The sequence below is a fragment of the Pristis pectinata genome, chromosome 1 (genome assembly GCF_009764475.1).
Source record: "Pristis pectinata isolate sPriPec2 chromosome 1, sPriPec2.1.pri, whole genome shotgun sequence".
Classification (NCBI taxonomy): domain Eukaryota; kingdom Metazoa; phylum Chordata; class Chondrichthyes; order Rhinopristiformes; family Pristidae; genus Pristis; species Pristis pectinata.
Window position 1 is genome coordinate 128631888 of NC_067405.1, and position 13523 is coordinate 128645410.

The 13523-nt window shown below is 42.4% G+C and overlaps 1 protein-coding gene across 2 annotated transcripts; it reads right to left on the reverse strand.

Annotated features, from left to right (window-relative positions):
- Positions 1–274: 274 nt before the first annotated feature.
- si:dkeyp-55f12.3 (uncharacterized protein LOC568418 homolog) lies at positions 275–13499 on the reverse strand. 2 transcript variants are annotated; one of them, XM_052020318.1, is made up of 2 exons: positions 13282–13499; positions 275–535 (listed from the first exon to the last, which is right to left on the reverse strand). In XM_052020318.1, the coding sequence occupies exons 1-2, from the start codon at positions 13484–13486 to the stop codon at positions 432–434; spliced, it is 309 nt and encodes a 102-aa protein (XP_051876278.1). In that variant the 5' UTR covers positions 13487–13499; the 3' UTR covers positions 275–431. The 2 variants fall into 2 exon arrangements, with proteins under 2 accessions (XP_051876278.1, XP_051876288.1); XM_052020328.1 differs by lacking the exon at positions 275–535 and adding an exon at positions 6630–6953.
- Between the last annotated feature and the right edge of the window lie 24 nt (positions 13500–13523).

A 13523-nucleotide genomic window follows, 5' to 3' on the forward strand; every position in this document is an offset into this window, starting at 1 on the left:
GTCAGAGACACTTCTTCAGAATCCATGTCCAGTTCTGACGAAGAGTGTCCGATCCAAAACCTTAATTCCGTTTCTCTTTCCACAGATGCTGCCTGATGTGCTGAGCATTTCCAGCATTTTCTGTTTTTACATCTATTTTGGATATGATTTCCACATTGAGAATGAGTGTTCTTATTACAGTCTTAAACAACCATAGCAGCCATCTCCACCAGTGATATAACAAAAGCAAGTGCATTAATTTTGTACGTAAACAGTAAAAAAAAGTTAATAAGTATGACGTTTTCAGCAAGTTTAATAAAAAAAAATCCTTTCGGCTGCAGGAGTTGTTGAGTAGTCTTCTAAATGCATTAGAATAGTAAGTCTTAAAAAGGAACAGTCAGCAATGCAGCACCTCAGGCACACACTGGAGCAGTGAATAGTTGTGCACAACGTCAGGATAGTGTCTTGGTCCTTTTAGTTGGAGGTGCATCACCATTTCCTTTATCAGCTGGTTCATCCTCACTGTTGTCGTCGTCATCATCATCATCTTCTTCATCTGATTCATGAAAAGAATGTTCAGTTTATGGCAGGACAGAACTTATCATTGTTCAAGATATGGGTACAAGTACTGAGAAAATCTTTACTGGGGATAAGAGAAAACAAAATACTGCAGATGCTAGAATTCTTGAAATAAAATCAGAACCTGTAGGAAGGCTTGGCAGATCAGACAGTGTCCGTAGGGAGAGAAACAAGTCAATGTTCCATGCTTTCATCAGAACTGGAAGAAGTTGCAGAATGGGTGTTAAGCAAATTCAGTGTCAGACACAAGGGGAGGGAAAAAAAATGAGGTCAGGGCTGATTCAATGATGAAAGTCATGGTGGTGAAGTAAACTAATTGATGGGTTTAAGAAAAGTTGCCAATGCAGCTTTTAAACTTTAAACTCAATTTTTCCAAGTTCTGCTGAAAGCTCATTTTTCCAAAAGGCTATCTACTTCTCTAGGCTCAGATGTTGCTTGACTAGTTGGATCTTCCCAGCATATACTATCTGCTTTACCAATAAACTACATTTGATATGAATATACAATCTAGGGTCCTGAAGCCACTGAACACTTGAGAGGCTGGGCCTTTTGTAATAGCCTCTCAAATGCTTCATGGTGCATTATATAAGGAAACAGGAATGGCAGTAACATGTTGTAAGAGATGTACAACAAACACAGAGGAAGATTTTACTTACTTTATATAATAAATTATATTTTTAGCTAGACCACCAATGACCAGATTTATTCAATTCACTTTCACACCCCAAGACCACCGTACTGTTAGTCATGCCAATGACTACACCTTGTAATAATTGGTATCAATTTGTTTTTCCACCAGAGTGATTGACAGTTACTGCACAATCAGTAAAAATGTAATTGATTCACTTATGGCCTTCATTAGCAACATGTGTGTAGAACCTGCAACATAGCAAAAAAATCCTAAGGAGTTTCCTCTAACAAAATCTGACAACAGTAGTGGTGCTGCGGTAGTGCAGCTGGCTTACTGTTCCAGCGAGTCTCCGATGCTGTCTGGGTGGAGTTTGCATGTTCTCCCTGTCACTCTTGTGTTTCCCCCAGGAGCTCATGTTTCCTCTCGCAGCCCAAAAACATGCTGGTGGTTAGGTTAATTGGTCACGGTAAATTGCCTCGAGTATAGGTGTCAGATGGGAGAACCATGTGAGAAAGAATAGGTCATAGGGGAATAAGAGGGGGAATGCAATTGCTCTGTAGGCTGGCATAAACTTGAAGGGCTGAATGGCCTCATTCTGCGATGTAAAGAAATATAATGCAAGGAGATATTAGGCAGATTACCAAAAGCCCAGTCAGAGAGATAGGTTTTAAGAAGGATCCAAAACTTGGAATGAGGTGGAGATGTTTTGGAAGAGCTTAGAGCCTGGGAAGCTAGTGACAAGGTTGCCAATGATGAACTCATTACATTTTGCACATGAATGTTGGGACTTCAGTCGCCAAATATGTGGTCAGGGCATTTAATGCTGCTGGATTTCTCAGAAAAGTCAGAGGTTCAGTCACCTATCTGTGCTATTTAGTCAGTCTGAACTGATGTGGTCATGGATACAAGAAGTCTCCATGTCCCTGAACTAAAATAGAATAGGAAAAATAACCTTGGCATTTATGGGATTATTATCCACCAACACTTGCTGGAACTTGTGCATTTGTGGACCTCAAAAGAAGGATGAGAAGCAAAATAAAACTGCAAATACTGGAAATCTGAAACAGAAAGAGAAAATGCTGGAACGGCGAAGAGTGAGAGTTGGTTCAGATGCAATATCTCTGTAGTAAAACAGCCTGTTGACACACAGCCTAACCCTGACATGAACATTGGACAGCTGGTCAGTGGACTGTGAACAACCAAAGAATCACTACAAAAGCACAGTTTATTTCTTTCTGGAGAAATCTGTGGAGGATGTTTTCACAAATGTTTTGTGAAAACATCCTCCACAGGGATGATGTTACTGGAGCAGGTCTCTGGATATTCCCAGAAACTTCAATTCTTATTAATGACCTGGAAACCTAGATAGCAAATCAATCACATACACACTTCACTCCAACTGCATTACTGGATTTTGCCCAAATTTGCTCAACTACTTAGACACATCTCTTACAATTCCAGTGACACTGAGCAAATTTTAGCTCTCCTACTGCCAAAGTTGAGAACAGTTAACCTAATAGAGACCAAGATTCAAGCTGAAAACACCCTAGAATTTACACACTAGCTTCAAATGGATTAGAAATCAGCTTGTCCCCTTAGTGAGCTCTAACCATTACTATCAAGCTGAATTTCACAAATACCTGTAAGAGGTGGAGCAAAGAACTATTTTCCAAAAGCGCAGCAATGAAGTTTCAAATTGTCATTCAATCACTAGTCTAGGAGGAGCTGATAATTTTTGTCTGGGTAACTATTTTAACCACTAGTGATCAGAGATGTGTGGGTAGGTAACCCAATTGGCTGTACAACAATACAAAAAAAATCAGATCAAGATCAGTTGCACTACTCCGCCACCAGCCCAAAAGAAAATGGCCAGTTGGGAAGCTGGAAGCATCCATGGAACCACACTCGAGGAAGATCACTTGGTAAATAAGGCGAAAGCCATTTGGCTCAACGTAGACTTCCATTGCTCTAAAACATTCCACAGGGCTTGTTGCAACTGTAGCCCCTGTTCCACCAGGTGCAGCCACTGACGTAATGGGGAAAAAAAACTGTCAACTAATTTGCAATACACAGTCCACAAACGAGCAATAAGATAACAGCTAGATATTTTGTTTTAAAAGATCGATAGTAATTTAGGTATAAACATTTACCAGATAACCCTCTTGCTCTTCAGCTCTGACAGTGAGTGCACTGAGAATTTCGGCTTGGATGTTGTGCTCTAGTGTCCATTATGGATGTTGAATTCACAGTCATTTTTTTGTTGGAAACAAAGCTGAGAGTGACCCCTACCCAAGTCATGGAAGCAGCATAAAACAATAAACCAAGGGTGGGAGAGAGGATATTGAGTTAAGATGCAGGGAGAGGGGACATGGAGCTGTGACATTAGATATTGAGGGGCTGGAAGACCAACACCCAGTCTGCATCACTTTTCACAGATAAATGAAAATCCACCATCCTTCAACACTGATACAACAACAAATGGAGAACATTGTTATTCACATATTGTTGATTCCTTGATACATCTCTTAATATACTAAAGACAGTCACCTCTATCTTAATCCTTTCCTTCCCAGCCAAACTGCATTGTTTAATAAATCATCACCATTTCCATTCTGGCATCTACTGCCACTGATCCAGGAAAAACAACTGATAAATCCCAAATTTGCATTATACATTAGATGGCACCAATACACAATTAACACTAGATGGCACCTTGCCCAAAGCTTAACGTTAGGAAGCCAAGAACTTTATCCTGAATAATAACAAGGCGAGGGTTAAATTTGCCTACTCTTGTTCCTATAATATGCTGAGCTCCAGAACACCATTAACTCATTCACCAAAGCATACGAGAGGATGGGTCTTACACTAATATCCCAAAGGCCAACGTCCTCTACAAACATGCCCCCCACTGCACCACGTTGTCTTGCAACAATAAAAGTTCATACTGAGCCCCTGGACCACTCTCCAGATCTCGGGAGTCACCTCTCGCAAAGGCAGGCATTGGTGAATTTCATCACCATCACCTTCAGTGCACCAGCACAAACTTTGGTGGATTGAGGAAAAGTGCATTTGATGATCAAGGTCTCAGAACTAGCACAAAACTCAGTCTACCAGGCAGCAGAATTCCCACCCTCCTAAATACTTCTAAGAGTTGGACCACCTACAGTAGGCATCTAAATGGCACTGGAAAAATTCCACCAACACACTGCCTAGGCAAAATCTTCCCAATTCACTAGAAGGATAAGCAAATCAACATTAATATCCTCTGCCGGGCAAAAATCTCTATCATTAAAGCATTGGTTATTCTCTGACAGCCTTGTCGGGCAGGCCACGTCGCTTATGTACTCGATACTACACTTCTTCTGAATTCAGCATTGGATGAAGATTACCAGGTGAACTGAGAAAAAGATTTAAAGGGTATGTTCAAAGCTGTTTTTCTAAAAAAAAGGAGTTGGAACATCCCCACTAACACCTGGGAACTTCTGTTCCATGATCATACAGGAGGAGTAGTTAGGAAGATAATTGGGAATCTCGAAGTCATACATTGGGAGCACACAGAGGTGCTGGGTAAGCAGCGGAAGGAGCATAACACTTCACAAACCTCCAACCCACCCACCCTATCAGCTGTCTCCTGTTCCATCTATGGAAGAGTCTGCAGTTCATTTACCAGGGTGGAAACCCAGAGCGGAAGCAAGTCATCCTCAATCCTGAGGGACTGCCTATGATGAAGAATACGCATCATTTAGAGAATAAAAGCCAGTTCTTTTTGCTGTCAATAATACTAACAGTGCAAACAAGTACATTGTCATTGCCATAAAATCAAGTTCACAATTGGTCAGTTGCCACTCCCAGCAACTGTACATCAGCTCCCTCCCTTGCCCAAAAGTCCAGAGGGATATTTTACACTTGGGTGCATCTAATCCTTTAGGTGTGCACAAGGAGGGAAATTTAAAAAATATAATATTCATTTAAATTAAATAAAAAACAGAAGATATAAAGCAGCAAAAAGGGACATAGTTCAGAACAGTTATGAGCAAATTGATCAGGAAATGTGGGAGACAATGGGTACTTCAAATTTGAAAAAGGTACACTTTATTAGGCAATGATTTCAATATCCAAAACGTATGCAAATGAAATTATATTTGTTTATCCAGACAGCAGAGATGCCTCAGGCATCACAGCACACACACTTTTCACACAATTGGAGACACATCATCGCTGGGCAAAAGCAACAAATAGAAACACTTCAGCAATCCCAGGCCAATTAAGAGGAAAGATGATAGGGATAAAAAACACCTTTATTCATCACCTCTGATAAATGCAGGCAGGTCAGCTGCATATTTCTTATATTTTCTGCTGATATTTCTGATTTCCATCATTTGCAAATTGCTTATTTCTATCTTACTGAAACTTAAAGATAATGTCCATTTCACAGCTATTCAAGGATAACATTCAAGATTTTCAGATAAAAGGTTACCTTGAAAATAAATGCAACTCTCTATTCTCTGTTACAAAGTAAGGAAGGTTTTTGCCTGACCATAGGTCTTGAAATTCCTGTTAGAGAAGGCTGACAGATTTTCATGAGAGGTATTATCAGAGGTCTAAACAGAGAGAATAGGAAGGGCCTATTTTCTCATGCAGTAATCAGGGGGCCTAGATTTAAGGCAGAATTAAAGGAATTGGTGAATTTTCTTTTACTCAAAACATGATGAGAATCTGGAACTCACCGGCTGAAACGATGGTGGAGGCAAAAGGCCCTTATCAAGCCTAAAAGGCTACAATTGTAAATTGGGATTAGTCTGTATAGCCTTTTTTGCATTTACATTTTCATATTTTAACAGTGCTGAGTAAAGGTTGACCTGCTCTCTAGATCTTACTGTTTAGTAGTGTCAACTCTGGAGTTATTAGATTAATATTAAATGAATGGTGCTTCCATCAGAATCCACACTGAAACAGCCATTTTTGATAACACAAATTGAACAGACTCTGATCAGCATCATTAATCAACTATTTTGAAAGGGCAGGCACGGTAGTGTAGCGGTTAGCATAATGCTTTACAGCGCCAGCGACCTGGGTTCAATTCCGGCCGCTGTCTGTAAGGAGTTTGTAAGTTCTCCCCATGTCTGCATGGGTTTCCTCCGGGTGCTCCGGTTTCCTCCCACATTCCAAAGACGTACGGGTTAGGAAGTTGTGGGCATGCTATGTTGGCAGCCCAGAACACTCTACACAAAAGGTGCATTTCACTGTGTGTTTTGACGTACATGTGACTAGTAAAGAAATCTTACTGGGTTCAGCTGGTAGAATTTTTGACCAAGGGTATTAATAATGGAGGGTTGGGTGGGGCCAGGGAGGGGGTTGATTTCCAAACAAATATGCCAGTTGTCCTGATCAATTATTAACTGGCTAATGGAAAATTCAAAACCAATATGTAAAGGACAACATCAAAAGGCTTTAACAGTATTTATTATAACATCCAACAAAGTCAGCTAATAACCTGAAACTGCTGGAAGTAGTCAGCACGTCAGGCAACATCTGTTCAAACTGGAGTGTTTCCAGCAGTTTCTCTTTTTATTTTAGATTTCCAATATTCAAAGTGACTTGCTTTTGCAAAGAGATTACAATTTCGATTGAGTCAACGAGGAGAAAGTACAAGCTCTGCCAAGATGCCAACAGTCTTTAGGAGAGTAGCTCAAGTTCTCCATCTGATCGTCAAACTACACAATCCAAGAAAATGCATTTGGAAAGCACTTTGCTAAAATACAATCTAGAGAATAGAACAATAGAGTTAAAATGAATTCTTATGTGAGCATGCTGCAAAACAGAAACGTGCTTTCATGCTACAATCACATTTTAATAGAGAGCATATCTTGTGACAATACTAACCTCAACTTCTAACCATTAACCTCTGCTCTGTCTCCAGCTCTTGTATCTATGTCCCAACTTCTACCCTTTTCACAGAATCAATGGCACAATCCAGGGTGATTTGCAATAAATATATATCAGATATTTATTTATTAGTTACATGTACATCAAAACACACAGTGAAAGGTGTCTTTTTGCGTTACTGAGAATGTGCTGGGGGCAGCCCGCAAGTGTCGCCACTCTTCCGGCACCAACATAGCATGCCCACAGCTCCTAACCTGTACGTCTTTGGAATGTGGGAGGTAACCCAGAGGAAACCCACGCAGACACAGGGAGAACCTACAAACTCCTTACAGACAGCGGTGGGAATTGAACCCGGGTCGCTGGCGCTGTAATAGCGTTATGCTAACCACTACACTACAGTGCCGCCAATAGCAATAGATGCTGGGATACAACCAACAAGATGCAGGTTACCTATACGATCCATTCTCAAACTATATTATGTTTTAAACTTAGAAAAAATAAGGAGTGGCACTGATGATTCTTCACTTAAATTTGAGGAAGTTTGGAGTCCATTTATTCAATATTTTCATAGATATAGATCCCTTTTCAATAACCTTTGAACTTAGAGGAGCAGCGTTGACGACATAATAATGATCCTTCTTCATCGAGAAATATCAGTCCTCGTATAATTTTTTTCCTCTCTTTTGAATTTTGTTTTTAGTTTGTTTCGATTTATTACTTATGATTTTTTTGATTTGGGTTTTTTTTAAATTATACAATAAATCTTTTTCTTTCCCTTTTTAATTTTTTTTGTATTATATTCGCTTACTAAGAGACCGTGAGGTCTAGATTATATTTTTTATTCTTTAAGCTTCTATATGTCATGATTGTCCTCCTGATCTCTTTGTATCACATGTGTAATCATTGATGTTATATATATTAGTCTGTATTAATTTGAAAATTAATAAAAAGATTGAAAAAGGAAAGGCCTATACTATCCAAAGCCACAATTATTACTAAAAAAAGAAATTCTCTACTTCCTCGTTTCATTTCTCATTATTTTGATAGCTTTTGGTCCATTTCCATTTCCAGCAGTTCCCTCCATAAGAATGACTTAGGAAAAATGTACACATTCCCAGTTCTGAATTGCTTTCTACAAAAAGCAAGGAAGACTGTTCGGTTTGGACTGGTAATATTCAAGGATAACAAGGATAAGGGATAGCAGCAGACGATATGGGAAAGTATTTAACTGGGGGAGGGGGAATTATGATGCTATTAGGCAGGAACTTGGGAGCATAAACTGGGAACAGATGTTCTTGGGGAAGTGCACAGCGGAAATGTAGAGGTTATTTGGGGAGTACTTGCAAGGGCTTCTGTATAGGTTTGTCCCATTGAGGTAGGGTAAGGATGGTAGAGTGAAGAAACCGTGGTTGACAAGAGGTGTAGAATATCTTGTCAAGAAGAAGAAAGAAGCCTACCTGAGGTTTAGAAAGCATGGATCAGACAGGGCTCTGGACAGTTACAAGGTAGCCAGGAGGGAGCTTAACAATGGACTTAGGAGAGCTAGAAGGGTGCACGAGAAGTCCTTGGCGAGTAGGATCAAGGAAAACACCAAGGCATTCTACACATACATGAAGATTATTCTCACGGTTATTCTCAACACTGGTGCCCCACAAGGCTGCGTCCTCAGCCCTCTACTCTACTCCCTATACACTCATGATTGTGTGGCCAGATTCTGCTCTAACTCCATCTACAAGTTTGCAGATGATACCACCGTTGTAGGCCGTATCTCAAACAGCGATGAGTCGGAGTACGGGAAGGAGATAGAGAGCTTAGTGGAATGGTGTCATGACAACAACCTTTCCCTCAATGTCAACAAAACTAAAGAGCTGGTCGTTGACTTCAGGACAGGGGGAGGTGTACATGTACCTGTCTACATCAATGGTGCTGAGGTCAAGAGGGTTGAGAGCTTCAAGTTCCTCGCAGTGAACATCACCAACAGCCTGTCCTGATCAAATCACGTAGAAGTCACGGCCAGAAAAGCTCACCAGCGCCTCTACTTCCTCAGAAGGCTAAAGAAATTTGGTTTGTCCCCTTTGGCTCTCACCAACTTTTACCGATGCACCATAGAAAGCATCCTATCTGGATGCATCACCACTTAGTACGGCAACTGGTCTGCCCAGGACTGCAAGAAACGGCAGAGAGTTGTGGACACAGCCCAGTGCATCACAGACACCAGCCTCCCCTCCTTGGACTCTGTCTTTACCTCTCGCTGTCCTGGTGAAGCAGCCAGCATAAACAAAGACCCCACCCACCCAGGTCATCCTCTCTTCTCTCGTCTTCCATCAGGTAGGAGATACAGGAGCCTGAAGGCACGTACTACCAGACTTAAGGACAGCTTCTACCCCACTGTGATAAGACTATTGAATGGTTCCCTTATACAATGAGATGGACCATGACCTCACGATCTACCTTGCTGTGACCTTGCACCTTATTGCACTGCACTTTCTCTGTAGCTGTGACACTTTACTCTGTACTGTACTAACTCAACGTAACTGCACTGTGTAATGAATTGACCTGTACGATCGATTTGTAAGACAAGCTTTTCACTGTACCTCGGTACAAGTGACAAATAATAAACCAATACGAATAGGACGATGACTAGAGTGAGGGTCGGACCGATCAGGGATAAAAAAGGAAATGTGCCTGGAGTCGGAAGAGGTAGGGGAGGTCCTTAATGAATATTTTGCTTCAGTGTTCACCAGAGAGACCTTGACGTTTGTGAGGATGGCGTACGACAGGCTGATACGCTAGGGCATGTCGACGTGAGGAAAGAGGATGTGCTGGAATTTTTGCAAAACATTAGGATAGATAAGTCACCGGGGCTGGACGGGATATACCCAAGGTTATTACGGGAAGAGATTGCTGCGCCTTTGGCGATGAGCTTTGCATCTTCACTGGCAACAGGAGTCGTGTCAGATGATTGGAGGGTGGCAAATGTTGTTCCTTCATTTAAGAAAGGAAGTAGGGATAACCCTGGGAATTACATACCAGTGAGTCTTACTTCAGTGGTGGGCAAATTACTGGAGAAGATTCTGAGAGACAGGATTTATGGGCATTTGGAGAAGCAAAGGCTGATTAGGGACAGTCAGCATGGCTTTGTGAGGGGCAGGTCGTGCCTCACAAGCCTGATTGAATTCTTTGAGGATGTGACAAAGCACATTGATGAAGGTCAAGCAATGGATATGGTGTACGTGGATTTTAGTAAGGCGTTTGATAAGGTTCCTCATGGAAGGCTCATTCAGAAAGTCAGGAGGCATGGCATCCAGGGAAACTTGGCTGTGTGGATTCAGAATTGGCTCGCTCATAGAAGACAGAGGGTGGTGGTAAATGGAGCGTATTCTGCCTGGAGGTTGGTGACTAGTGGTGTTCCGCAGGGATCTGTTCTGGGAGCCCTGCTCTTTGTGATTTTTATTAGTGACTTGGATGAGGATGTGGAAGGGTGTGTTAGTAAGTTTGATCCAAAGGTTGGTGGTGTTATGGATAGTGTAGAAGGTTGCTGTTGATTACAATAGGATATTGATAGCATGCAGATCTGGGCTGAGAAGTGGCAGATGGAGTTCAACCCAGAAAAGTGCGAGGTGATACACTTTGGGAGATCGAATTTGAAGGCAGAATACAAGGTTAATGGCAGTGTGGAGGAACAGAGGGATCTTGGGGTCTACGTCCATAGATCCCAAGGTTCCCATGCAGGTCGATAGGGTTGTTATGAAGGTGTATGGTGTGTTGGCCTTCATTAGTCAGGGTACTGAGTTCATGAGCCACGAGGTAACGTTGCAGCTCTACTGAACTCTGGTTAGACCACACTTGGAGTATTGTGTTCAGTTCTGGTCACCTCATTAAAGCTTCCACATTCTTCCTATAGAGAGGATGCAGAGGAGATTTACCAGGATGCTGACTGTATTGAAGAGCATGTCTTATGAGGATAGGTTGAGTGAGCTAGGGCTTTTCTCTTTGGAGAGGAGGAGGATGAGAGGTGATTTGATAGAGGTGTGCAAGATGCTAAGAGGCATAGATCGAGTGGACAGTCAGGCTTTTTCCCAGGGTGACAATGGCTAACCCGAGGGGGCATAATTTTAAGGTGATTGGAGGAAGATACAAGGGGGATGTCAGGGGTACGTTATTTTACACAGAGAACGGTGGGTGCGTGGAATGCACTGCCGGCAGAGGTTGTGTGGACAAATACAGTAGGGACGTTTAAGAGACTGTTAGATAGACACATGAATGATAGAGAAATGGAGGGCTATGTGGGAGGGAAGGGTTAGCTAGATCTTAGAGCAGGATAAAATGTCAGCATAAGATTGTGGGCCAAAGGGCCTGCACTGTGCTGTAATGTTCTATGTTAGTAGACAGATTATAGTTGGGGAGGAGACATGGTAGCATAGTATCACGACACAGTAGCATAGTGGTTAGCACAATGCTTTAAGTGCCAGCGACCCGGGTTCAAATCCGGCCACTGTCTGTAAGGAGTTTGTATGTTCTCCCCGTGTCTGTGTGGGTTTCCTCCGGGTGCTCTGGTTTCCTCCCACATTCCAAAGACATACAGGTTAGGAAGTTATGGGCATGCTATGTTGGTGCCGGAAGCGTGGCGACACTTGTGGGCTGCCCCCCAAAATCACTACGCAAAGGATGTATTTCACTATGCATTTCGATGTGCATGTGACTAATAAAGATCTCATATAAAAAAATAAGAGCAGGACAGCTACAAGGTCTGAATGGAATGTACAGAGCAGATCAAAGGGGAGTGGGGGTGGTGATTAACAAAACTGGGGATGAACCTAAAGTGACTTAGTTGGTAGAATTTTTGACCCAGGGATTTAAGCCCACCTCCACAACCTTTAGTCAGAACCTATGCTACTACTGCAATGCAATAGTAAAGGAGCTTTCCCAGAGGCAATGTCATTAAATAGGATGTTGAGAAGCTCTGACTTGTTTCTGAAGAAAAGAGATATCCTGGAATCCCAACCAACATTCACCACTCAACCAATCCCATCAAGGATTATCCAGCTACAGCCCATATTTGCTGTTTTTGGTAACTTGTTTGGAAAAAAAAATTAGCCCACGTTTATCTACATTACAAGCCAGACTATGTTTCAGTAAGTATTGCAATGGGAATAAAACACTTTGGAACACCTAGAAAAGTATCATACAAATTCGTGCTTTTTTAAAAAAAATACAAAGGTGGTGGAAAAAGAACAGGAGCAACACTGGGAAGCAGAAAAGACAGTGGAGGACTTGGATTTGTTGAGTAGGACAGAACAGGCCTAATGCAAGCAGCAAAGAGTCTGCTGGAGGAACTCAGTGGGCCAAGTTGCATCTGTGGGGGAAAAAGGAATTGTCGATGTTTCGGGATGAAACCCTGGATCAGGACTGTGCAGATGCTGTTCGACATATTGAGTTCCTCCGGTAGATTTTGTTGCTCCAAATTCCAGCATCTGCAGGATCTCGTGTCTCCAGGACTAATACAAGGCTAGCAGAGCTCTGGAATGTAATCCAGATTTGTCCAGCCCTACTCAGAGCAATCTCTTCTTTAATACAGAACGAAATCAACCCAGCAACCATTACCAGAAATTGTACCCTAGAGACATACCCTCCAATCAGAGGATTTCGGATGCCATTTTGAAGAGCAACAGAGTTACAGAGAAAGGCCACCAATCTGCACCATTAACTCTATGTCTCTCTGCTGCCCGATCTGCAAAATATTTCCAGCATTTTCCAGTTCTTGCTTCAGAATTCCCGCCTCTGCTGTTTCGATCAGGGAAGCTAAAAGCTGGTTTTCTGGACAGTATTTATCCGTCACACATCATGCAGTTTGCGAGAGCCTGCTGTATTCAAAATGCCTGGGACACGTCCCACACACCAAAAAGTGTATGTAGCTCAAAAGAATATTTGCTGGCTGTAAAACATTTTTGGACATTCTAAAAGAGACAGGAGCCACTATATAACAGCAAGCTATACTTTCAGAACTCAAACGGGTTGAAACAAACCACAATATTAAAGTCTGTCCCCTAACTTAAATATGAGCATTCGCATATATCATCTATTGATTAAATAATTAGCAAACCGCCGTGTAAATCGGGTTGTGATATTTCTTTTCGCGCGTACACAGAGATGCACAGACAAACTCGGTTCCAAGCTCCAGTGATCTGCAGTCACCCCGAACCCACCAGAGCAGGAGGCCGTCCTCTCGGCGTCCAGCTGCTGCTTCTGTTTCTCCTGCAGGACCATTTCGTTCAGGGCGACACCCAGCTGATCCTGGAGGCTGCGGACGCCGCCGAGAATCCCTGGTATAGTGCAGCGAGTACGGGCGGAGAAACGCCGGCACTCGCCGCTCCGGTCTATCAGCTCGCCGCACACTTCGCACTCAGCCATGCCAGGGACAGTGTTGCACCCCCCCCCCCCCTTGCTC

Bases quoted from the DNA above. Each gene is read 5' to 3' on its own strand.
- si:dkeyp-55f12.3 (XM_052020318.1), bottom strand. From the start codon at position 13,486: ATGGCTGAGTGCGAAGTGTGCGGCGAGCTGATAGACCGGAGCGGCGAG. The intron at 536-13,281 runs GTGGGTTCGGGG...TTCATGAATCAG, and splicing joins GAGGACGGCCTCCTGCTCTG to ATGAAGAAGATGATGATGAT.